Source organism: Geotrypetes seraphini, chromosome 8, assembly GCF_902459505.1.
Source record: "Geotrypetes seraphini chromosome 8, aGeoSer1.1, whole genome shotgun sequence".
NCBI lineage: Eukaryota > Metazoa > Chordata > Amphibia > Gymnophiona > Dermophiidae > Geotrypetes > Geotrypetes seraphini.
In genome coordinates, this window is record NC_047091.1 from 126,054,734 (window position 1) to 126,080,667 (window position 25,934).

A 25,934-nucleotide genomic window follows, 5' to 3' on the forward strand; every position below is an offset into this window, starting at 1 on the left:
AGAGATGTCTTGCTCTTTTCTAGAGTTGTTATATCCAAAATATTTCTTTCTTTTTTTTTTTCTCTCTTTTTTTAAGTAAAACCTGAGAAGACTTCAATACCTAATAAAACAACAGAAAGTGTTAGATTCTAGTAACTTTAACTCGTTTAGGACTGCTGACTTAGTAATGGGGGCCACTGGCTGGTCTGGTGAGACTCCAGCTGTAGTGGGGGAAAGGAAACATTCAGGAAGGTTCCCAAGTCAGTGATCTGGCAGAAATTAGCACTGAGCAGAGTTCTTCTTTGGCAAAACACCTGTCCTTACAGTCAATCTGATCAGCATCCTCCAAATTCTGTAAATGTCACCCAAATTTGGGCACGATCATGAGACCTGTGTGCTAACTAATTGTTAATGAGCTGTTAATAATCAATTATTAGCTTCAATTGGCACTAATTTGGACTTACATGTAAAACCGCTTATAAATTTGATAAGCGAGATAACAAATTTTAATAAAACTTGGAAACTTGGATCTGCACACCCAAACCTGTCTCATGCAGAACCCAAAAGGGTGCCTAGCCATGGGAGGGGCATGAGTGGGTCAAGGGCATTCCAAAATTTAGGCACAGTGTTATAAAAATCCTGGTTGTGAGCCCAATTTACTTGCCATGATTTGCATCAGATTAATTAAGGTGTCATAAAAATTTGAAAACTTTTTTATATTACTTGTAATATTCATGTTATGATGACGTTTTAATTATTGATTGCTTTTGTATTTTCCCGTAGATGTTACGGCCTCTTTGAGTGTAAATTGCCTTGAACCTTTTTGGTATTGTGTGATAAGTTTTGTATTAGATTAGATTATGTATCAAAAATGGGAGTAATATTAACGCACAGTCTAAGGGCTCCTTTTACTAAGGTGCATTAGGGCCTTAAAGCACGCTAAATTGCCACGTGCACCAGACCTTAATGCCAGTATTGAGCTGGCGTTATTCTAGAAGCGTACTGCGCAGTTTAGCGCGCAGTAAATTTGTGCATGCGCTAAAAACGCTAGCGCACCTTAGTAAAAGGAGCCCTAAGGTTGTATAATTCTAAAGTCATTCAATCCTGGAGAAAAACTACACACTATAACTTAATATTTCAATACAATTTTACTTATCATTTCTTCTAGAAAAAAACATTTTAAGTGCTCAGAAAACAGCTACCTGCTCAGTAACTTGTGCATGTGTTTTTTTTTATTCCAACAAATGTGAAATACACCCCTTTTGTTCATTGCACTCTTATTTTCTCTGTTTTGCAAAATATTTAAAATACAGTCTCAAAAAAAATGTTGGCAAAAAAAGTGCAGTTATCTGTGTTTCCAAAATAGTCTTCGCTTCCAGTCCAGTTCTTCTTCAACGGTATCATTATCCAGCGCAGTGTCCTCCAGAGGTGCTTTCACCAATAACTTTTTTTTAAAAAAGGTTCCCTTCTCCATTTAAAAATTCCCGACTAGGATCCCGGTTTCTCCTTACTCAGCTCCTTCATTAGGGGAAAACAAGTTTCAAGTTTAATTTAAAAATTTGATAAATCGCAATATCATGATTCAAATCCCTGTTTTCCCCTGATGAAGCTGAGTAAGGTGAAACGGGGATCCTAGTTGGGAATTTTTAAATGGAGAAGGGAACCTTTTTTAAAAAAATGTTATTGCGCTGGATAATGATACCGTTGAAGAAGGTTCGAGTGGCGGTATAGTAAATTTGAAACTTGAATTGGACGCGTACAGATTCTCTGCCGGCCGCTATCACTATCACTCCTGCGGCCACAGACCTACAGATCATGGAAGCACGCAGTTCAGAGTGCGCATGCGCGGCTAGGGTTTTATTATTATTGATACGTGCTGATTGTCCAGCCCTCTCAATTGTATCTTCTTTCGCTGATTGTACCAATTTTCGCTGTTTGTCCAGCCTTCTTTATTGTAAACCGCCTCGAACTTCTACGGCTTTGGCGGTATATAAGAAATAAATTATTATTATTATTGGAAGCAAGGATTATTTTGGAAACACAGATAACTGCACTTTTTTGCCATTTTTTTTTTTGAGAATGTATTTTAAATATTTTGCAAAAGAAAGAAGATAAGAGTGCAATGATCGAAAGGGGTGTATTTCACATTTGTTGGAAAAAAAACCCACACGCACAAGTTACTGAGTAGGTAGCTGTTTTCTGGGCACTTAAAATGTTTTTTTTCTAGAAGAAATGATAAGTAAAATTGTATTAAAATATCAAGTTATAGTGTGTAGTTTTGCTCCAGGATTGAATGACTTTAGTAAGTCCTTATGTCCAAAGTTGGGCACAGGAATTGACACTTGGCATAGAGCACCCCCATTATAGAATATGGGGCTCATAATGAAAACTTAAACATGTCTAAAAACCCACCCAAATCGGTACTTGGACAACCTAAAAGACAGGTCGTCCAAATGCCGATAATCAAACCAACTTTCTGGATGTGCCGTGGGACATTTTATGCCTCTGAATGCCACTAAGCGCCCAGTGCTGAAAGGGGCGTATCTGGAGGAGTGGTTAGGGTGGGATGGGGGCAGGATGGGGGATGACCTAGACTTAGTTGTCCTGTAGGGATAATCAAATGTTTTAATAGACATCCTGGATGAAACTTAAACATTGTGAGTTAGACGATGTGAAAACAGGTATATGTGCCAAAAAGGTATCCAAAATGACCAAATAACCACTGCAAAGACAAAGTAGAGACCCCCACATACTTCCCCAATGTTCACTGACCCCTCACCCCCCTAAAGATCAGAATAAAAAAAGTGCATATCTGTCTCCAGAACATCAGCACCTGGTATAGGAAAGCCTAGTAGCCTAGTAGAGCTGCCACTCTAACCACTACATTTATGGTGAAACATGTGAACCCACCAAACTCCTCCAAAACCCTACTCTACTGCCATATAGGTGCCACCTGCAGCCATAAGGGCTATTGGGGTTGTAGACAGATGGGTATAGTGGTTTGGGTTTTTTTTTGTGGGCTCAGGTGAGATGTTTATCTGGCACCCTTTTTATGAAGGTCACAGCAGTGCCCTGTAAGGTGCCCCACTGCTCTGTTACCATGTCTGGGTGGCCAGTCCATTACAAGATTGGCCCCTCCCACTTCCAAATGGTCTTGTTCTGGGTGTTTGGGACATTCCGATAGACGATTTTAAAAAATATATATATTCTAGATGTATTTTTTGAAAATAGGCATTTTTCCACTGCCAACTTTGAGCATCTAACACCATACATCCAAATTGGACTTAGACGTAAGTTTTGATTATGCCCCTCTATGAGTTTATCTCGGATCTTTCCTGTGCTTAATTTTGGGGACCATTTACTGAATCTGGCCCTATGTGTCTTGCTAGCCAATAAAGCTCATGGTTCTATGTAACACCTTTTCTGAACCTGCTCATTAAAGTGGCCAAAAAAGTAGTTCCTTTGTTCTAAATAAAAAATCCCAGCTCTGTGCTTCATATTCCTAAATATAATATTTTTTACTCATATTAGTTAAGGCAGCTTTTTTGTATTTTAGCAGCATGGGTGAACACATCAGAGAAGAGCACTAAGCCACTGTTCATCCCTGATCCTACCTGTGTTGCCAGAGATTCTTTTCTGACCTTGCACAGATTGGGGTGTTGTTTTTTTTCCTGGAATCTTGCTCTCTGTTGCCCTGTGAAACAGAGCCATCCAAGTAAATGGGTCAGAGATAGAAACCTGTGAAGCTCTTGTCCTGGAAGTGCTCATTACTTGGCAATCACAGCAGGGTTAAACTGTCTCACTGAGGCACTTGTAAACTCTGACCCAGGATGAATTCTTTAAATTCCTACAGATCCGGGCATCGAGGCTGGAACAGATTGAGTCAGAGTTGGTGGATGTTCAGGAGAAGGTGCAGCAAGTAGAGACCCAGGTATGCAGCAAGGACAGCAGCCTCTGGGAAGCAGGACCTCTGTTTGCTATTTGATTTTATTTGAATTTAAGTGTGTACACATATTTAAATAGATGCAACCACACACTCACTACCGAATGAGCAAGACTCAGAGTGGCTTGGGGTTAGGTAGAGCATAGGCAGAGGAGCGCTACTTTGTTTGGGGGTGCCCAGGAGCTCCGCCCTAGCGCCCAGGAGCTCTGCCCTAGCTCTCAACAGCTCCTGACTCCCCCACCCACCTCCCTCCCCTCTCCTGCCCACTCCTAGCTCATTTCTTTACTTATAGTTTTAATTTATTGTCAATTATTCTAATTAGGACAACAGGAGAACTCTTTATATTTCATTACCTGCTAAGAATCAAACACTAAGGGCAAGATTCTCAAAAGTTTAACGCCGTCGCTAAACTGTTTTCCAGCGGCTTAGCCTGTACACAGTTTAGCGGCAGATTATCAAAAGGGATTATCTCCGTCTTTAGCAAGATTTCTAGCAGTCTCCAACACTGACATGCAAATGGGCTCTTCAACATTGAAATGAGCCCTCCGGTAGATTCTTAAAAAATGCTGAGCCATTTTCAAAAAGCAGCATCGGCTTTTGGAAATTAAAAAAAGCGACTGGTCCAGGGGTGTTGGTCAGTGTCAGAGACTGCTAGAAATTGTGATGCAGCAGGAGAGATGCCCATTCTCTCCGCTGCATCACAATACCCTTTCCCTGCAGCGGTGGCAGCATACACAACCCCCTCTCCCCGGAATGGCAGTGGCAACACTTCTCCCCCCTCCGCACCAAGAGAGATGCGCACTCTCTCCTGCTGCACTAAAATCCCCGCCGGGACCACTCTGCTGCGATCCGACCGCCCCCCTTCCACAGCAGGAGAAATGCCCACTCTCTCCTGCTGCACTAAAAATCCCAACACGACCACCCCGCTGTGACCTGAACACACCCCCTTCAGCAGGAGAGATGGCCACTCTCTCCTGCTGCACTAAAAATCCCGATGCGACCACCCTACCATGACCCAACCCCCCCCCCACACAGCTTGAGAGATGCCCACTCTCCCCCGCTTTCAATTGACCTCCCTCTCCATCTCCGCTGCCCCCCTCCTGGGGAGGGAAGGACCATTTTAGATGATGCAGCAGCTGGGAGGAGGTGACCACGTCCCTCCAGCTCATCTATGTTGAGGTAAGGGGGAGGAGTTGTGACTAGAGCAGCAGACTTGGAGGAGCTGAGGGAGACAGAGAAACAGATAAGGAAAGCTGCAGGGATGTTGTAGAGAAATCCCATCTCCAGTCTGATAGCCCTTGTGTTGCCTTGGAGGAGAGAGGTCTCCTAGAAGGAGAGCATCACCCTTGTGAAGTAGGAAATAATCTTGTAGCTAGGACCTGCCCACCAGGGGAAGCAATATCCTCTTGTACTGAGGATGTGTCTCTAGAGGCTTTTGTCCAGGAGGGAAGAGTTAGGACAGCTGTTGTAGTTGGTGATTCGATCATTAGGCATGTAGATAGCTGGGTGGCTGGTGGGCGTGAGGATCACTGGTCACTTGCCTGCCTGGTGCGAAGGTGGCGGACCTCACATATCACTTAGATAGGATTTTAGATAGTGCTGGGGAGGAGCCAGCTGTCCTGGTACATGTAGGTACCAATAACATAGGAAAATGTGGGAGGGAGGTTCTGGAAGCCAAATTTAGGCTCTTGGGTAGAAAGCTGAAATCCAGATCTTCCAGGGTTGCATTTTCAGAAATGCTCCCGGTTTCACGCACAGGACCCAAGAGTCAGTGACCATATCCGAGGGGTGAGAGTGGGGGGCCACGAATGTAAAATCAGCTTGTTCGCGGACGATATCCTTTTGTATTTGGATCAGGCTCCCATTCATCTTGATAGGGCTCTTGCAGTGGTGAGGGCTTTTGGGTTGCTATCTGGACTTCAGGTTAACTGCTCTAAGTCAGAACTTTTACTGCTGTCTAGGGGCCCACCGGAGCCGTGGCACGCGCTCTTGGCCATTCCGCCCAAGGTAGCGCCTATGCGGTACCTGGGTATTTTCTTAAGCACACAGTCTTCCGTTCTCTATGCGGAGAATGTTTTGCGGCCTTTGGAGGAGATAGGCAAGCTTTGTCAGCGTTGGAAGGACTTGCCGTTGGGCCTGATGGGCAGGATAGCATTAGTCAAAATGGTCATGCTTCCGAAACTGTTATACCCGTTGCAGACCATGCCAATTTGGTTGCGTCGTAGAGAAGAACTCAAATTCAAGTCGATTATCTCCAAGTTTATTTGGTGCTCCAGGGCTCCGCAAATTAGTATGGCGAAACTGATGTTGGATAAGTCTGATGGAGGGCTGAATGTCCCTGACATTCGTCTCTACAATGTGGCCGCGCTCATGCGTTGGATACATGAAGGGCACTCGGGATGTGAACGATACTCTTCGCCGGGATGGGTGGAGGGATGGACTCACCCTTTTCAGTTTATGAATTTGCTCCATTCACAATCCGACCCCTCTCACCGGTATAGAGTTCAGCTGCAATCTATGTGGCCATTACGGCAGGCCTGGCATTGGTGGAGGCGCCGACATTGCTCCTGCCTCGGCTGCAAGAGGAAGCCAAATTAAGTGCTCCTTGCTGGAACCCTTGATAAAGCCAGTTTGGCGAAACGGGTCCCGTCGGGCATTTGAGCATTGGAGCAAGAATGATAAGAAAAAAGAAAAGTTTTTGAATAAAGAAAATTGAAGAACGTCACAAGTTGGTCTGTTCTGTTTTGAATGGTTTATCCTGCTGAGTGAGGATTGCACACTGTTTGATTTGGGTGTATCTATTGATGAGCATCAGTTTCAGGAATGTTTTACCACCCTTTATACTTTCAGTAAATCGGTTGAGTACCAGGACACTCAATTTAAACTCCTGCACCGCTATTACTTAACGCGACAGCGGGGAGCCAGCTTGGGACTCTGGGAAGATGCCACTTGTGTTAAATGCAAATGTCAGCCGGGCACGTACCTCCACTCTTTTTTGGACTGCTCTAAAATTACCCTCTGGAGGGAGGTGCTGCCCATGCTGGAGGCTATCCTTCAACGGTCGGTGGAGTGGGACTATGGGGTCTTACTACTGGGGTTGCAGGAGCCGCTTCTTGCACAGGGTTTGTCAGCCCCCCAGCGGCGCTTCATCTATAATGTCTTTCTAGTGGTTAAGAAAACAATTCTTTCTAGCTGGATTTCTGAGGCCCCCCCTGTCATTGCGCTGTGGCATGCCAAATTGCGGGAAATGGCCACCTTTGAACGTCACTGGTATGTGGGCTCCTCCAACTATGATAAAAGATATTATGTGGCTCTGTGGGAGAGCTTGTTGCGCTCGGTCTCTGCTCCGGAGCCAGTGCTCCCATGATCGACAGTCCTGGGTTTCTAGTCTCGGGGAGCGGTTCCCTTTTGGGGGTTTTCGGGAGTCCTATGCCCAATAGGGTGACCTTCTGCTTTCACTGCTACTTTTACTTCCATTCTATAGGCATTTTTCCTTTTTTTTTTTCTACTTGACAGCTCTTCCCTCTAGGAGTGGGGGGGAGGGGGGTTGCTTGCTTGCTTGGGGGGGGGTGAGTGTGTATGGGGGGTGATTGTTGCTGCTCTGAGTGTGCTTGGTGTGCATGGAGTTTTGAGTTGGGCTTGGGGAATGTCTCCTTTGTTGGTGTTTGTGGGCGCAAGAAAATAGGTGGAGTTTGCACAGACTTCGGGTGGGGATTTTTCCTGTGATTCTTGTTAATGGATTACTTCAGACCTCCTAATGTTTATGGTTTGTTTGCCTATGCCTGTTCTTTCTATATGTCATCTGATATCTGCTTTTATGCGCTGGCGTTGTTGCCATCTGACTGTATGTGTTGCTTCATTGTTAATAAACATATGTTTAAAAAAAAAAGGACCCAAGAGTCAGGCAGAGCTCCAAAGTCTCAATGCGTGGTTGAGACGGGTGTAGGGATGAGGGATTTAGATTTGTTAAGAACTGAGTAACCTTCTGGGAAAGGGGGAGCTTGTTCCAAAAGGATGGACTCCACCTTAACCGGGATGGAAACAGGCTGCTGGTGCTAACATTTAAAAAGGAGATAGAGCAGCTTTTAAACTGAGATGCGGGGGGAAAGCCGACAGTTGCCCAGGAGCGGATGGTTCAGTTTGAGGTATCCTTGAAGGATACTATTGAAACAGGATATTTAGGGAGCCCCAGTAGAGAGGTTTCAATAATGGTGAAAGAAAGTCAGGAGGGTTTAAGAGGAAGGCAGAGTAAAAGACTCAAATTTTCCCTGTCAGGTTTTGGAAATCCCTCCAGGTACCTGGACAGTCCTCTAAAAAGAGGGCATGTCCAGGCTTTCCCGGACATCTGGTAGCCCTACTCAGAGTGTCTGTTATATCTGGAAGAAGTATGGCACAGGACTGGGGTGGAGTGCATGGTATATTGGCCAAATTCATCACATCCTATGCTTCATCTTGTGTATTGCATTCCATTTCAGTCAGACTTTTCTGTTTCAGGTTCAGCAGTGAAGAAGACATACTTGACTGGTTCTCACAATATGCCATTTTTTATTTGGCTCCCAACTATGTGGAATGGTTTGTCCCAGGATTTAAGAGAAGAATTGTCTATAGTTTGCTTTAGAAAGTGTCTATAGGCCCTTTTTTTCCAGTTGTCTTTTGGAGTTGAATAGAAACATGATATAGTGTGGAAGACAGAGAATACTTAAAAAAAAAAGTTTTTTAAATAGTGAGGGGATTACTGTGAAAGATAAAAGATTTTTTAAAAGTATTTACTATCATCTTAGGGTTTGTATGTTTTGAGGTGGATGTTTTGGGAACATCTGTTCTTTTATTTTTTTTTTGGGGGGGGAGGTAGTTTATTTGTTTTGATTTGTACACCACTGAATGAGCTTGGACTTGATAGCAGTATATTAAGTAAAATAAACTAGTAACTTGTGTGGGGAAGAGCAGGTCTCAGAGTGACTGTTATATCTGGAAAGGGGATGGCACAGGATGTGTTGGGGGGAGTGCGTGTGTTAGAAGGTGTGGGAGAGAGCAGGGCTCAGAGTAACCATTTCTTCCCATGGAAACTGTATGAATATGGTGTGCTGGAACAACATGGGAACACTGTACTGATGATTACACAGCAGAAATGGATTGTGTCAATTTCTCTTCTGTTTCAGTCAGTACAGGAGACACAGGAAAGTCCAGAGAGTGATGCAGGTCCGGAAAGCTCTACTCATGATGAAGAGGAAACAGGAGCAGCACAAAGCAAGGTATGTAGATGGGGGAGAGAGCAGGAAACAGGAAGGAGATGTAGGGGAAGGAAGGTGTAAAACTGTGACAATGTGAGAAGGAAGAGCTTATATCCCAATCCCTGTGTTTTGCAAAAATCATGAACTAACACCATATTGGAATGTTATTCCATATCCACATGTATTTAAAACTATTTTTTAAAGTAAAATTTGGAAAGCAATGAGGGAAAATGATGGTTTTATTAGAAAGAGCGGTTCTTATCTCTGATAAAATATCTCAATACAATGACTTCCACTATTTAGGTTTAAACAATTTTTATTGGTGAACACGTCACATATACAACCCAACCCAACTTTCCTTTTTAAACGATCAGTAACCGCTAGTCCACAATACGAAAGAAGAGCATACCCCTTCCTCATGTGCTGACCCTTTTATGGCTTTCTTTCCTTTAACAAATTATATTTCTCCACTAATCCTTCTGTCTCCTTTATGCCAATTTAGTCTATGGGACTCATAATAATAAAAAACAACCCAAACGTTCAAAAAGTGGCCTAAATCGGTACTTGGACGATCAAAAAGCCAGATCATCCAAGTAACGATAATCAAAGCTGGTTTTAGTTGTATCTAAAACCAGCTTAGACCTTTACCCAGCCTCTAAATGCCTAGAGCGAAAAGAGGCGTTTTTAGAGGAGGGATGGGCGGGAGGTGGGCCGACTTAGACCTAGACTTAGTCTTACAGCAAGTATAACTTTAGCAGGTTGCCCAGTCGGAACTTATATGTTTTGACTTATACATTTTGACTCAACTCAGCAGCCCCAGCAACCTGCCCACCCCCCACCACAACGATTGTGGCAATTTTGGGGGGGGAATCGCGATCGCAGCAGGGGAGATGAGGCATCTCTCCTGCCGCGATCGCGATCCACCTCCTCCCCCCAAACCCTGACAATACCGGCAGGAAGGAGCCCAACTCCTCCTGCCGACGCGTGAATCCCCGAACCCTCTCAAATCCCTCAAATATGGGCAGGAAGGATCCCAAGCACTCCTGCCCATGGCGCACCCTCCTGCGACCCCCCCTCCTGCAACCCCCCCTGATCAGCAGGAGGGAGCCCAAATCCCTCAGCGTTATTGTCACCAGGTGGGTCAATTGGTGGTGCAGGTTCTGCAGAAACATTGCCCTTTGCTACCTGCCTGTTGTTTGCTGAATGTACTACTGCCAGGCTACATGAGGGCTGAGCAGCGTTTGGTGGCCTATATTTTTACAGCTGCCCAGATGGGGGTGGCACTGCCCCATTGCCCGGGACTCTCTTTTCTTTTTGCTAAACTGGACTATCTACAGTTCATGTGTAAATTAATGGCAATTCGATATGCTACTTTACCTGCATATAGTAAGGTGTGGGATGTTTATGTGGAATGGAAAGACCAACAAGGGTGAATTTTGCTTTTGTTGTTAGGGTGTTAGAGGTATAATTTGTATTAGGTGCAAGACTGTGGGGAGTTGGGAGGGGATTGGGTTGGGGGGGCTGTTTTTGTTGGGATGGACATATGATGCTTTGTGAATTCTTTTGGCTTGTATGTATTTTGCATATTCTCGGTAAACGTTTGGAAAATTAAAAAAAAATAAAAACTTGAAATGATATAAATGTCAAGGAAAGAGCACAAAGCCAAATAAAAAGAAGCCAAATGATTTATACTGGCACACAAGAATATTCCATTTTACAACAATTAATATTAAACTTTTAAAAAATATTGACCTAAGTGTAATGGTGCTGCTCTTGCAAGAGAGTGAGCAACCTCTGGAACTTCCTTACACCTGGGGATCATAGCCATTAGTGGTCTGACCCTGTCCACTTTGGGCTCAGGCCCACCCTTGGTGTAACTGGTAGAGATTCCCAAGCTCCACAAGCTGACGATATCTGCAGCCCACTTGAACACCCATCATAAAATGGCAGCAGTCAGTGGCAGGGCTTAACCCTTGTATGTTCAGTTCTTGCGCAAAAACAGAATAAAGTTGTTGTTTGGTGGATTGGACATCTTTCTTGCCTTTTTTTATTGTTCTTTTGTTCCTATAATAAGGTAAGTTTTTTCTTGATTTTGTTCTGTTGTGCAGTTCTTGCGCATGCCACAGTGTTCCGATAGAGGTTATGGCGGGCACTGGATGTCTTCAACTGGCAAGGTTTGGGGATCCCCACTAGCTAAGGTCTGTTGAGCAGGGAGGGATGGAGAGGAAAAGTGTAGTTACTTACCTGTAACGTAGGTTCTCCGTGGACAGCAGGATAGTCAGCCACATATGGGTGTTGTCCCAACACCTCCCAATTTGCGGATAAGCTCTCCAATAGCTCAGAGAGATTTTTATTTTTTTTTTTTTCTCTGAGAATGTGCAGTGCCCGGGCCCCACTGGGCATGCCCGAGCCCTACCCATTTCCCCCTGCTTCCCCCTAATCCCCAGGATGTTCCTAGCTGTGGCCGGGTCGGCCGTATGGGGAGGCGGGTGAGTTGTGTGGCTGACTATCCTGCTGTCCACGGAGAACCTACGTTACAGGTAAGTAACTACACTTTCTCCTAGGACAAGCAGGATGAGTCAGCCACATATGGGTGACTCCCTAGCCGAGGGATGGACCGACTGGACCTGCGCCTTAGCGCTTTGTGCATTCCTCGCCTGGCTGTGGAGGCCGAGCCGGGCAGGGTAATCAGGCAAAGCAGGTAAAGTTGTGGAAACAAGGTTTTAGATAAAGTGCTGTGTTAACTGAGCAATAATACTCACAGAACAGTGAACTGGTCAATGACAATCAATGAACAGTGAGAAACCAACTGGTCAAAAGTGACAATTCGTACTTGCATGTGAGAATTCATACTTGCCTATTCCACATTCAGTCTAGACAGGAGTGCTGGAAGACCTACTTAACTCACAGAACAGCGAAACTGGTCAATGACAATCAATGAACAGTGAGAAAACCAACTGGTCAACAGTGACAATTCTTAACTGGTCAACAGTGACAATTCGTACTTGCATATGAGAATTCATACTTGCCTATTCCACATTCAGACTAGACAGGAGTGCTGGAAGACCTACTTAACTCACAGAACGGCGAAAACTGGTCAATGACAATCAATGAACAGTGAGAAAACCAACTGGTCAATGGTGACAATTCATAACTGGTCAATAGTGACAATTCGTACTTGCATATGAGAATTCATACTTGCCTATTCCACATTCAGACTAGACAGGATTGCTGGAAGACCTACTTAACTCACAGAACAGTGAAATTGGTCAATGACAATCAATGAACAGTGAGAAACCAACTGGTCAACAGTGAAAAATTGTACTTGCATGTGAGAATTCATACTTGCCTATTCAGTCTAGGAAGGAGTGCTGGAAGACCTACTTTATCAATATCTATAACACCCTACTTGAACAGTGTTTGTCGATATTTATAACACCCTACTTGATCAGTGTTTGTCAAGGCTGTGCTAGTGGTTGCTGTCCCTCCCGGGAGGGAACCTGTGCTTGGTGAAGGTGTGCATGGAGGACCAAGTGGCTGCATCGCAGATGTCCCCTATTGGTGTGTGGTGCAGATGTGCCGTTGTGTTGGCTATGGTTCTGCGCTGGTGGGCGTTGGCTCCCACCTGCGGTTGATGCTGCGCTTTTCTATAGGTGAAGGGGATGCACTCTTATATCCAGCTCGCGCGCCTGCGTTTGGTGGCCGGAAGTCCTGGTCTGTTTTGGTCGTAGGAGACGAACAATTGATGCTTGTCTAATCTGCTGCATAGTCAGGGCCCGCACACAGTCCAGGAGGTGTTGCTGAGGTGGCAGTGTGCCTCCCTGTGGGGAGATGTAGAGTGCTGGGAGGCACGCTGAAGCCGCCTTCGGCAAGAATCGGGGGTGGGTTCTGGGTACCACCCTGTTCTCATGAGGGAGTGTGTCGGTAGACACGATGGTCAGAGTTTTCCCAGCCAGGAATATGGGATCTGCCTCCCCCAAAGGTTTGAAGGGGTCGAGGTGAGAAGATGCGGCACCAAGTTGAGGTCCCATCCGGGCGGTGGTGGTCTGACCGGTGGGTGCAGATTGGACAGTCCCGGTATGGATAACGACAGAAGTAAAGAGGGCGATAGGAGATAAAAGAAAATCGTTCCGAAAATGGAAAAAGGACCAAACCGAGGAAAACCGGAAAGAACACAAAAATTACCAGAAAGAATGTCACCGAGTGGTTAGGAAAGCAAAGAGAGAATACGAGGAGAAGCTGGCTGAGAAATCCAGAGACTTCAAATCGTTCTTCAGATACGTCAAGGGGAAACAACCGGCGAGGGAGGAAGTTGGACCGTTGGATGATGGAGACAGAAAGGGGGTGGTAAAAGAGGAAAAAGAGGTAGCCGACAGGTTAAACAAGTTCTTCTCGTCGGTCTTCACGAGCGAGGACACATCGAATGTACCAGAACCAGAAGAGATCATTGTCAGTTTGAAAGTGGTCCCCACAATATTAGGTGGTAGGGGTTAAGTGAAAGGCGTACTGACAAACGCCAGTCCCAGGTTCAGTTCCCTCACAGATGACTCACCAGGAAGTAGAATAATAGACACAACCAGAGATGATTGCATAAAGAATATATTATAGAAATAGTCTTACAGAAAAGTAATATTTATAAGCATTACAATTAAGCAGAGAGCATTACACTTAAGCAGAGAACAAGCAGTCTCACTGCCTTACAGAGGTCAGAGGCAGAGAGGGACATAGAAGGTTGCAGTTCTAGGAAGCTTCGTGTTTCATAGATAAAGGGCAGGATAGACAGAGAGAGGGAGAGCCAAGACAGAACCAGAGTGCCAAGCAAAGAGCCAAGAGGTAGTTAGATAGAAAGAGAGAGAGGTCTAGCTTGATAGAAAAAGAGAGCTGTATGTGTGTTGCAGAGAGCAGGCTTTTATACCTTGGAATCTTATTCTGAATAGAGAAAATATTGTATCTCCCAGTATCTTTCTGTTTAGAACTTGCAAACTGTTTGAGACAATGGTCAATTTAATAGACAAAGGAGGGTGAGAAACCTGATGGGATTAAGTCTCTGGCTTGATCTGTGCACCATTATCCTAAGCACCCTCTTAATCAGGCATTAACACCTTTTAGCTAGCCATGATTCAATCAGGGCAATCAGGGCATTAAAACAGTTTCCCTGCACACAGAGTCTATCTGCATTCCCATGCCAGAGTTAGATTGATATAATCTCCCAGAGGCCTCTAGGCTGACAATCATAAGTGGAGATCAAGAGGAAAAACTGGTGCATATAGAGATAAGCCATGAGGAGGTCCTCAAACAGATAGACAGACTAAAAAGCGACAAATCACCGGGCCCGGACGGAATCCACCCAAGGGTTCTAAAAGAGCTAAGGAACGAAATAGCGGAAACTCTCCGACAAATTTGCAACTTGTCCTTGAAAACTGGGGAGATCCCGGAGGACTGGAAAATAGCAAATATCACACCTATCTTTAAAAAGGGATCGAGGGGTGACCCGGGGAACTACAGGCCAGTAAGCCTGACTTCAGTCCCAGGCAAGATGATGGAGGCACTAATAAAGGACACCATCTGCAAACACATAGAAAAAAATGGACAACTAAAAGTGAGCCAGCACGGCTTCTGCAAGGGAAGATTGTGCCAAACGAACCTACTGCACTTTTTTGAAGGGATAAACAGCCAGATGGACAAAGGAGAACCCATAGACATCATCTATCTTGACTTCCAAAAGGCCTTTGACACGGTGCCCCATGAGCGGCTTCTTAGGAAGCTGTGGAGCCACGGGGTGGAAGGGGACGTACACAGATGGATTAAACACTGGTTGGCAGACAGAAAGCAACGGGTCGGAGTGAAGGGACACTACTCGGACTGGCGGAAGGTCACGAGCGGTGTTCCCCAGGGGTCGGTGCTCGGACCGCTGTTGTTCAATGTATTCATAAACGACCTAGAAGCAGGGACGAAGTGTGAAGTTATAAAATTTGCGGATGACACCAAACTCTGCAGCAGGGTTAGAACCATGGAAGAATGTGAAGACCTACAAAGGGACTGGAGGAGTGGGCAAGCAAATGGCAAATACGCTTTAATATAGAGAAATGCAAGGTCATGCATTTAGGAAAAAAAACCCCGATGTTCAGCTACAAAATGGGGGGGTCAGTGCTAGGGGATAGTAATCTTGAAAAAGACTTGGGTGTACTGGTAGATACTACAATGAAACCAACGGCACAATGTGCAGCGGCCTCCAAGAAAGCAAACAGAATGTTGGGTATTATTAAGAAGGGCATTACGACCAGGAAGAAGGAAGTCATCATGCCGCTGTATCGTGCGATGGTTCGTCCGCATCTGGAGTACTGTGTCCAGTATTGGTCACCGTACCTCAAGAAGGACATGGCGATACTTGAAAGGGTCCAGAGAAGAGCGACGAAAATGATAACAGGTATGGAAAACCTTTCATACACAGACAGGTTGGGAAGGCTGGGGCTCTTCTCCCTTGAAAAGAGGAGACTCAGAGGAGACATGATAGAGACTTTCAAGATCATGAAGGGCATAGAGAGGGTGGAAAGGGACAGATTCTTCAGATTATTGGGAACCACAAGCACCAGGGGGCACTCAGAGAAGCTGAAAGGGAACAATTTTAGAACCAATTCTAGGAAGTTCTTCTTTACACAGAGGGTGGTGGACACCTGGAATGCGCTTCCGGAGGTTGTGATAGGACAGAGTACACTACAGGGGTTCAAGGAAGGTTTGGATAAATTCCTGAACGATAGGGGGATTGAAGGATACAAATAGGGGTAAAGATAGGTTTTAGACAGAGTATAGATAGAAGGATAAAAGAGATTAGAGAAGGATCACATTACAGGTCATGGGCCTGATGGGCCGCCGCGGGTGCGGACTGCTGGGCACGATGGACCTCGTGTCTGACCCAGCGGAGGCAACTTCTTATGTTCTTATGTTCTTATGTTCATGAAATTTTGTGATTACTGGATGCCTCGACACTGGTTTGCTGTCTAGGCCAGCGTGGTATGCCGTGATTGCACTTAGGTGGACCTTGATGGAAGTGGATTTTAGGTCCCCCTGAGATAAGCTCAGTATGTACTGCAGGATGTCCGGTATGGGGCAGTTGTAGGGGTCTCGCTGCGTGTCTGTGCACTGGTAGCGGAACCTTCTCCCTTTCAACCCATAGCGTTTTCTGGTTGAAGGTCTTCTGGCTGCCATAAGAGTATGCTCCACGTCTTGTGGTAGGTTCATCCTCTCATCATCCATGCGGTCAGGGCTAAGGAACGCAGGTCGTGGTGGAGGGGGTAATGAGAACTGCACTGATCTGGAGCGGGGAGAGGTGGGTGAACCGCTATCCCTTGCTGGAACGGGAACCATGGTTGCAGGAGCCCGATCAGGGCAATCATGATCACCGTTGCTCTGTCCTGAAGAATCTTCTGCAGGACTTAGGGTGTTCCAACTCACAGACAGACCGTCGGGGCTGAGATGGCGATGGGTTGATCTCTTTGCGCAGAAGGTTGAGTATTTTGAGTTCGGTTTGGTTGCAAACAGGTCGATGCTCGGTGTGCCCCAGGTGCTGAAGATCTTCTTCATCGCCGCTGGGTTGAGACACCACTCATCGGGATCCAGCTGGTGGCTGAGTCTTTCTGCTAGGTCGTTCTGCTCCCACAGGAGGTAAGTTGCCTGGATGGTGCATTGAATGGAGTTGGAGAACTCCCACATGTGGCAAGCTTCCTTGCATAGCGAGGTTGACCCTGTCCCTCCCTGTTTGCTGATATAGTGCGAGGCCACCTGGTTTTCTGTTTGGGTGAGGACTGCCCTGCCTGTTTGAAGGTTTCGAGGGCATTCCCTAAGGCCCTGAGCTCCAGTGGGTGGATGGTCAGAGGTTGGGTACACTGGTCCCAGTGACGTCTGAGGTGCCCTTTCAGGGATCACATGAGTAGTCTGGTGTGCTGCACAACAAAGACCGGAGCGTGCTGACGATGAGCTGCTGGCAGGGATGCACTGGGCCAGGGATGTCATGGCGTCGATCTGGTAGTCCCATAGGACGGCCTTGGTCTGCGTGGTGTCGATGACTGCCCAGATGAACGATATCCCCTGGGTGGGTTTCAGGTGGGGTTTCATGTAGTTGATGAGGAACCCCAGTTCTTGGAGGAGGGTTATGGTGGTTGACGGGGCTGCCAGCTGTCGAGATAAGATAGGACGCGCACCCCTTGAAGGCGAGGATGTGCCACTGCCACGCACTTTGTGAACACTCTTGGAGCCGTTGAGAGTCCAAAGGGCAGGACCTTGTACTGGAGGCGTCTGTCTTGGCTTTAGAAGCGACGATGCCTCCTGTGGGCTGGGTGCATGGGATACTAGCCAATACTCGGGCTGTAACAGGGCCAAGACTGTACCCAGAGAGTGCATCTGGACCTTGTGTATGCATCTGTTGAGCTTACAGAGATCCAGGGACGAGCGTTGTCCTTGTCCATGGTGGCGCGGGGGTTCCTGGAGTAGAAACCCCTTGGTGATCTCCTCTGTTCGTTACCGCCTCTATTGATTCTGCCGAAGCAGGTCCTCTCCTTGCTGCAGGAAAGTTGGGTCGTCAGATGGAGGGTGCCCCGCCCACTGGGGGGGGGGGGGCGGGAGTGGAGACGAATTCGGAATCCCTGCTTGATGATGCTGAGGGCCCACTGGTCGATGGTGATCCTGGGCCAAGCCTTCGCAGACAATCTGATCCTGCTGGGCCGGAGGGTGGTCAAGGTTCTGTTTTTGTCTTGGGGAGAGAGCTGCCCTTGGATGCCCCTGCCCCTCGGGCGGTGCTTGTTTGCGTAGCAGTTATGTTACTGTTGCGAGCGCTGGGGCACAGACTGCTGCCAGTATGGACTGGCTCAGTTGTGAGCTGGAGTCTCTATTTTATTTAATTTATTTATTTCCTCTCACTGGCCTCCTGATAAAGCCGCATCTGGAACTGAAGCGCAGCAATTCGTGCGCTCAGCATTGCGCCCTCGAAGGTCTTTTTCCCCGTGGAAACCAGGGTTTTTCAGGTCCTTCCCTGACGGGGGTTGGAGGGGGGGGGGTCGTGCTGCCCTGTTTCTCTTAAGCTACCGCAATGTCCATGTATGGCTGCTGCGGGTTGTCGAATCCCTGGGCTGGAAAGATCTGGTACTTCAATCCCAGTCTCCTTGATGTTGGTTGCCCTGAGGAGGGAGTCAGCCAAATCTCGTCTCTGCAGTCCAGGAGGTTCTTGTGGACTGGAATCGCCACTGCCTGCGTGAAGTACTGGTACTGGTAGTTCAGGCCTTGTAGTACTCTGTCTTGGGTACTTGTTGTCCACCCACGTGGATCTTGAGAAAGGCTGTGAGTTTCTGGAGGGACTTGGGGTGAGTCCTCGTTTGTTGGGGGTTTTTTTTGTTTGTTTTTTTTTAGGAAATATTTATTTATTTTTGTGGGTGGTGACTCGGGGCGTGGCTGGAGGCTGGTGTGTAGCTTGTTCCTCCGTTGCTTGTGTGCATGGCATGCCGCTGAACCGCGCCATGTTGTTGTGCGTGGCTCCCTCTAAAGGGGGACATAGTGGGGAGTGTAGCCCGCTGAGAGAGTAGTGGGTCAGCAGGAGGATTAACTGTGGCTGCTGGTCCCACCCCTGGTGGTTCGCAGGTTCATGTGCTGCTCCACTTGACTGGTTGGGTGGCTCCATGTACCCCACCGCCCTTCTCTGTCCTTCTTGAGAGGGGGGGAGAGCCTGCAGAGAAGGGGCAGGATGCACCCCTTCATCTGTGCCAGTGCACCTGGCTGCGTTTCCCACTGTGCCTGGAGGCAGAGAAAGAGGAGTGATAATGCCTCTTGAGTGGGCTTCTGCTGCTGTACTGCCTATTGTATATTAAACTGTACAGCGCTGCATATGCCTTTCAGTGCTATAGAAATCATGAATAGTACAGAGTCCCTCATACTAGCTGGAAAAGCACTCTGCCTAGGTTTTATGAAGAGCAAACAGCTTTTTAGACAGAGGATTTTCAAACCCCCACCCTTGGAGAGGCATGGTCTGACATGCCGCATCTCTGAAGATATCAGCACCCTGCTGAGAAAGGCAGACTCCTCGTTCCCAACCTGAGAGGGGGAGGGGGGCGGGGTGGGAAAGGTGTGAATTGTAGACTCTGCAGGACCCCAAGAGGGAAAGAAACATCCAGTTGTTGTTTTTTTTGTTTTTTTTTCAGCATGTCCTTTATAAGCTGAACTCTGGGGCAGCATGTCTCCTTCTGGGGGGAGAGGTCTGCAGGTCCCCTCCAAGGGAAAGAAGCATGGGAGATTCTTTCTCCTTAAATTCAAATTGGGAGGAGGGTGGGGCAGAGCCCTCGGGGCTGCAACAGATTATCAGAGGTTTTCCCAAAAACAAGCAGATAGGACTTACCTTTGAACCCCAATCGGCTCCCTTCAGAGGCTGGCTGTAAGAGGCAGCATGCCGTCTGGAGGGTGAAAGCCCCGATCTGTTGCTTGCAGAGGCTGTGGATTTACACTGCAGCATGCAAGACTCCTATCGGCTGCCCTGCAGAGGATGGCTGCGTGGCAACATGCAGGGATTCCGGGAGAGATCTCTCGGTCTGGCGAGACTCCTATCGGCTGCTCTGCAGAGGCTGGTTCTAAGCGGCAACATGAAGGGACTCCGGGAGATATTTCTCTACCGGGCCAAGTGCAGGCGGGGGGATTAGCTGAGCCAGGGCATCCTGGAGGCTCCTTGCCACTGTAGCATGTGGATCCCCCGCTGCTGCATTCTGATGAGGATGGCTGCTGGAGGAAGATTCTCGGGCCTCACTTCTCTTCATGCCCTGCGGAGGCTGGCTGTAAGCAGCAACATGCAGGAACTCCTAGAGAGATCTCTCGGTCTGGTGAGACTCCTATCGGCTTCCTGCAGGGGCTGGCGGCTAGCGACAGCATGCAGGACTTCCGGGAGAGATTTCTCGACCGGGCAAGTTGCAGTCGGGGGGGTTGACTGAGCCAGGATGTCCTGGAGGCTCCTCACCGGATTCGTCTGTGGATCCCCCGCTGCTACGCTCCGATGAGGATGGCTGCTGGAGGAAGATTCTCGGGCCTCACTTCTCTTCATGAAGTCTCTCAGTGCCCTCTTCCTTAGCTTGCGTGCACGTGGTGACATGTGCGCACAATGCAAGCCACACGGAAACCTCGAGCGCCGGATCCAATCAGTGGGCGCACAATTCATGAGGATCCAGTGTGTTCATCCTCCTCCTGCATCCCAGTTGTTTCTTTAGATGATTCAGGCATCTTCAAGTTGAGTAGAAAAGTTGTAATGGAGAGCTGTAGAAAAATCCGACCGATGGGAACGGGCGGAAACTAAAGACTGGGGATTAGGGGGAAGCAGGGGGAAATGGGTAGGGCTCGGGCATGCCCAGTGGGGCCCGGGCACTGCACATGCTCAGAGAAAAAAAAATAAAAAAATCTCTCTGAGCTATTGGAGAGCTTATCTGCAAATTGGGAGGTGTTGGGACAACACCCATATGTGGCTGACTCATCCTGCTTGTCCTAGGAGAATGCATCATGCTCACCCATTCTGCCCATTGGCCTATCCAAAAATTACCTTCTAGGTACACCATCGGATTCTATACAATGAAAATACACAGAATCCTTAATTAAACAGAAAGATGTTGTCTTGTGATCTGCAGGTGGAGGTTGTGTTCTGGCTCTTGTCCATGTTAGCAACACGTGATAAGGATGAGATGTCTCGTACACTGCTGGCAATGTCCAGCTCCCAGGACAGCTGTATCGCCATGCGAAAATCTGGTTGTCTCCCATTTCTGATCCAAATCTTGCATGACACAGACCGAGATGTCACAGTCACTGGAGGAAGCAGCAGCAAGGATTCCCGCATGCATGCCAATGCAGCTTTACACAATATCATCTTCTCACAGCCAGACGAAGGACAAGCCAAGAAGGAGATGCGAGTTCTGCATGTGTTGGAACAGATTCGCTCATACTCAGAGACTTGCTGGGACTGGCTGGAGATGCAGAATAAAGACAGCAGAGATGGGAAAGGCCTTGATGCAAGTTCTGGTATGCACTCAGAAAGTTACAAGGAGAGTATGGGATGGGAGAATCTATATTGGCAGTGGCGTAGTAAGGGGAGTGGCAGGGGGGCAGACTGCCCCGGGTGTCATCTTGGTGGGGGTGCCGGCACTTCTCTGCCCCCACCACACCATGTTCGTGCCCCCCATACCTCTTTAAATCTTTGCCAGTGTGAGCAACTACTCTGACCTACCGTTCATGCCAGCCTGGCTCCCTCTGAAATCACTTACAGGTCGCTGGGTCAGGAAGTGACATCGGAGGGAAAGCCAACGCTGGCGCAAGCAGCAGGCCGGAGAAGGTATTCATGCTGGCGAAGATTTAAAGAGGTACGGAGTTGGGAAGGGAGGGCGTGAGTGTGGCGTGGGGGGTTCAGAATGGGGGTGGCACAGAAGGAGCGAGGAGGTGGAGAGAGGGGCAATGGGGGGGAGCACTACCATCCCGGGCACCTCCTACCCTCACTACATCACTGTTTATTGGTATGAGAGAATGCAGACCCCCCTTATTATTGCAGTATCTGTATTGTTCACATTCTCCCTTGTACAATCTTATTTACTGTAAACTGCATAGGTACTTTGGTTTTATATGTGGTGCATCAAATTCAAGACATAAATGCATACATACAGTACACTAGATGACTGCACTTCAGTTTTGGTGTTAAAACCGGCCTGAAATTAAAATTTGGCCATGTTTCAGTTTCAGCCAAAAATGCCAGTGCATCTTCAGCTGAAAGCAAAACTCCCCTTCCTCCCAAACGAAAGTAGCCCCAGTCTCTTTCCCCCAAACAAAAGCAGGACCTACTCCTAACAACCAATTCCCAGTTGCTTCTACCCACGCCGGCTCTGCAGTCAAAATAGCTGCTGTGACTTCCTGTGGTAACAGTCAGTTTTGTCTGCAGATTTGGTTTCAACTGAAATCGAACAAAACAGTTTTGGTTGCCCTCTAACTTTACTCCTAAGAGCTCCGTCTCATTGTGTGTGCAGTCATATTTAAATTATTAGTGGCAAGGGTGAATGCAAAGTAGTGGCAGCCTACTGCGTCAGCTTCTAAATGTTTTTTCCTTTTTTTTCTTGCAGTACCAGTATCTATTGAGCCACAGATCTGCCAGGCCACTTGTGCTGTGATGAAGCTTTCGTTTGATGAGGCGTACAGACAAGCGATGAATGAGTTAGGTATGTTACTCTACACATCAACACACACTGTCAATGGGGTGGGTCTGTTAAATGCACATGCCATGAACGATCAAACCGAGGATAGGGTTACCCTTGCCCCCAGGACCGCCCAGTTCTGCCTCTTTCCCGTCCTGTTCCACCCACCCCCAGCCTCGCCCCCAGACGTCATCCGTGCATATGTGGATGCTCCTTCCCAACGCGATTATGTTGAGAAGCTTTTCAAAACCCAGACATAGTGCCGGGTTTTGAAAAGCAGTCCGAACCCCCAGACATGTCCTCAAAAAGAGGACATGTCCGGGGAAATCCGGACGTCTAGTAACCCTAACCAAGGATTATGGCTTTCCTCCTCCCTCTGAAGAGGGGCATTCATAATCTAGGAGTATTTCTAGAATCAGATTCACAAGTACCTAAGGTGTCCAAAAGTGCCTTATGCCATCTGTGGTTTATTAAAAATGTTAGGCCCTTTTTGCACATCTAAGGAGAAAGGTGTGTGTGTATGGGGGGGGGGTAGTAATTTGCACAGAGTGCATATTATGATCCTAAACAAGGGGAAAGAAGGTAATGTACACAGTGGCAGTTATGACCCTAAACAAATACATGGAGAAGAGGGAAATAATCTGTTCAGAGAGGTACCTACAACTCTAAACCAAGTTGTGGAAGGTGTAATTAGCACAGAAAGGCACCCCCCCACTACAGCAGACTTCTCCAGGCATTATACCCACTAAGAACATCCCTGGTGATTTGTTGGGGTAGACCAGGGGTAGAATATTCCAGTCCTCAAGAGCCGGAGCCAGGTCAGGTTTTCAGGGTATCCACAATAAATATGCATGAGAAAGATTTGCATCTCAAGGAGGCAGTGCATGCAAATCCATCTCGTACATATTCATTGTGGATATCCTGAAAACCTGACCTGGCTCCGGCTCTCGAGGACTAGAATTGCCTACCCCTGGGGTAGACCAAGCAGGTGTGAACTTCACTCACTCCTGCCCCTGGTGGGTCAATTTGTAAAATGGCCACCATGACCTCTAGTAGTATGGAAGACTGAGCCTTAGTGGTACCGTGTTTCCCTGAAAATAAGAGTGCCTTATATTAATTTTGGTCCCAAAAAACACATTAGCTCTTATTTTCGGGGTATGTACATGATCATCTCTCCCTTCCTCTCCTTCACCCCAATTCTTCCTCTTTCCTTTCTCTCCCCCACATGTGCAGCACCTTTCCTCCCCTCCCTCCCATCCCCATGCAGCAGAACCCTTACCCAGTTTCTATCCTTCCCTCCCTCCCTTCCATCCCTCATGCAGCAGGATGCTTGCCCAGCTTCTATCCTTCCCTCCCATCGCTCATGCAGCAGGCCCTTTGCTCAACTTCTATCCTTTCCTCTCTCCTATCCCTCGTGTAGCAGGACCCTTGCCCAGCTTCCCTTCCCTCCCTCGTGCAGCAGGACCCTTCTGCAAGCACACCCCCACCTCCCCCGCCGCGCAGCCAAATCCCCATCCTTCCCTCCCTCCCATCCGAACCCCACCGACCATGAGCGAGCCCTACATACCTCCCTAAGCAACATTGGGCCGGCAGCACTCTAAACAGGCTGCTTCGGCCTTGTCTGCCCATGAATTCACTCTGCCGCGTTACTGATGACATCATCTGTAACGCGGCAGAGTGAATTCATGGGCGGAGAAAGCCAAAGCAGCCTGTTTAGAGTGCTGCCGGCCCGACGCTGCTTAGGGAGGTATGTAGGGCTTGATTGCGGTCGGCGGGGTTCGGATGGGAGGGAGGGAAGGATGGGGGTTCGGCACAGTGGGGACGGGGGGCGGAGGAAGTGCTGCTGCCGGCAAATCCCGGGACTAGAGTTTATTTTTGGGCTAGGGCTTATATTAAGACCTACCCCAAAAATCATGCTAGGGCTTATTTTCGGGGTAGGGCTTATTTTCGGGGAAACATGGTAGTACCAGTAGTAATGCCATCCCTCTGACATGCTAAGTTTCTTTTTCCAGCTTTGCTTCCTCATGTATGACAGAGGGATACCAAAGGCTAAAAAAGGGGACAGTCCTTGAAGCACCTTGAATGCAAAAGATGATTCATGTCAGCAAAGAAGTCCCCTGGCCGAATTGGATTTAAAAGCTACATGAAATAAGTTTTCATTGAAAAATAAATTATTGAGATTAAGTTTAAAGAAAGAAGTTGTAGAACTGACGTATAAATTGTTGTAGATCTGATGTATAAATCTTAGGTGGCAATGAGATACTGAGCTGCTTTGAGTGACATCTCTTAAGTCCTTCTAATAATCAAAATGATCAGCTGGAAGATTAGTTTTAAGGGAACATAATTCTGATTTTATATTGAAGGTTCCTGGACAGTAATGTGGGTAAGCCAGTGGAGTGATGTTCACTGCATTATATGTAGGAGTGAGCTGGGTGTATTACACAGATATACTTACTGTGGCTCAGACCCCCTTTTTACAAAGCTGCGGTAGCGATGCTGCCACGGTAAATGAACCGAAGCCCATAGGAATTGAATGGGCTTTGGTGCATTTACCGCGGCTTCTCTCAGTCAGATATCCTGTACAAACATTGCTGGATAGGTCACAAGAGCTAATTGTAGTGCTTCCAGTTAAGTTCATTTTAAAATTTTTGTCTGTTTATGCAGGAGGATTACAGGCCATTGCTGAGCTCTTACAGGTTGATTATGAGATGCACAAGATGACAAATGACCCTTTTAACCTTGCTTTGAGGCGCTATGCAGGCATGGCCCTCACCAACCTCACTTTTGGAGATGTGGTTAACAAGGTAGGGCTGGACTGCTGGTGTATATGTGAAACTCAGATATCCTAGTATTGAAATATCCAATACTCAATGTGGTGCTTTAGTTAGAAAACAAATCTATGTGTCTCCTTTTTTTTTAAAGTTTTCAAAGAGTTTATTGAATAAATGCAAAGATAATAACAAAACATATCAGGGCCTCAAATTCATAAGAACAAAATCTGCCAAGTCACAAAAACATCAGCTTCACAGTTCCACAGAAGCAAACAGTCATACCAGGATTTTTCGTTACAACGCTATACATTCCAACCCAGTGGACTACCCTCCCCCCACCCCACAATCAAGCCATACCCACAAGGAAGAAGCGTGTGTGTAAAACAAAACACACCTCAAAGCAACATCAGGGTGAGACTACTGAGGACAAGATGTCCACTTAATGTAGGGGTCCCAAGTCTTAAAGAAAAGAGATAGGCGATTATGCATCAAAGCTGTCAGTTTGGACATACGAAAAATAAAATCTAGTTTTCCAAGAAAGTGCTATCTAGTTGGTGGGTGAACCTGCTTCCACCATGCCGCCAGCAGAACACATGAAAAGCCAGGGTCTGGCAAGTTCGGGGAAGTTCCTTTCTTTTTTAAAAATAATTTTTATTGGTATTGTTAAGACACATAACAGAAAATTAAAATATCAATAAATATTACCTTAAACCTATAGGTAAGGGATCAAATACCACCTGAAAAAGACACTATAAAAGTTCTCTTTAAGCAAAGCTGACACTGAAGAACAGTTCACTTGATCAAATATCCTAATACATTG

The 25,934-nt window shown here is 47.0% G+C and overlaps 1 protein-coding gene across 2 annotated transcripts in view; it reads left to right on the forward strand.

Annotated features, from left to right (window-relative positions):
- Positions 1 to 25,934, forward strand: part of APC2 (APC regulator of WNT signaling pathway 2) — a 95,685-nt gene that overhangs the window by 47,962 nt on the left and 21,789 nt on the right. Inside the window, exons 8-12 of one of the 2 annotated variants that reach the window (XM_033956760.1) lie at positions 3,833 to 3,910; positions 9,082 to 9,174; positions 20,799 to 21,186; positions 22,272 to 22,367; positions 25,008 to 25,147. In XM_033956760.1, coding sequence (XP_033812651.1) covers positions 3,833 to 3,910; positions 9,082 to 9,174; positions 20,799 to 21,186; positions 22,272 to 22,367; positions 25,008 to 25,147 — 795 coding nt within the window. Of the gene's footprint in view, positions 1 to 3,832; positions 3,911 to 9,081; positions 9,175 to 20,798; positions 21,187 to 22,271; positions 22,368 to 25,007; positions 25,148 to 25,934 lie in introns of those variants that run through there. The other variant, XM_033956761.1, reaches the window with a different exon arrangement.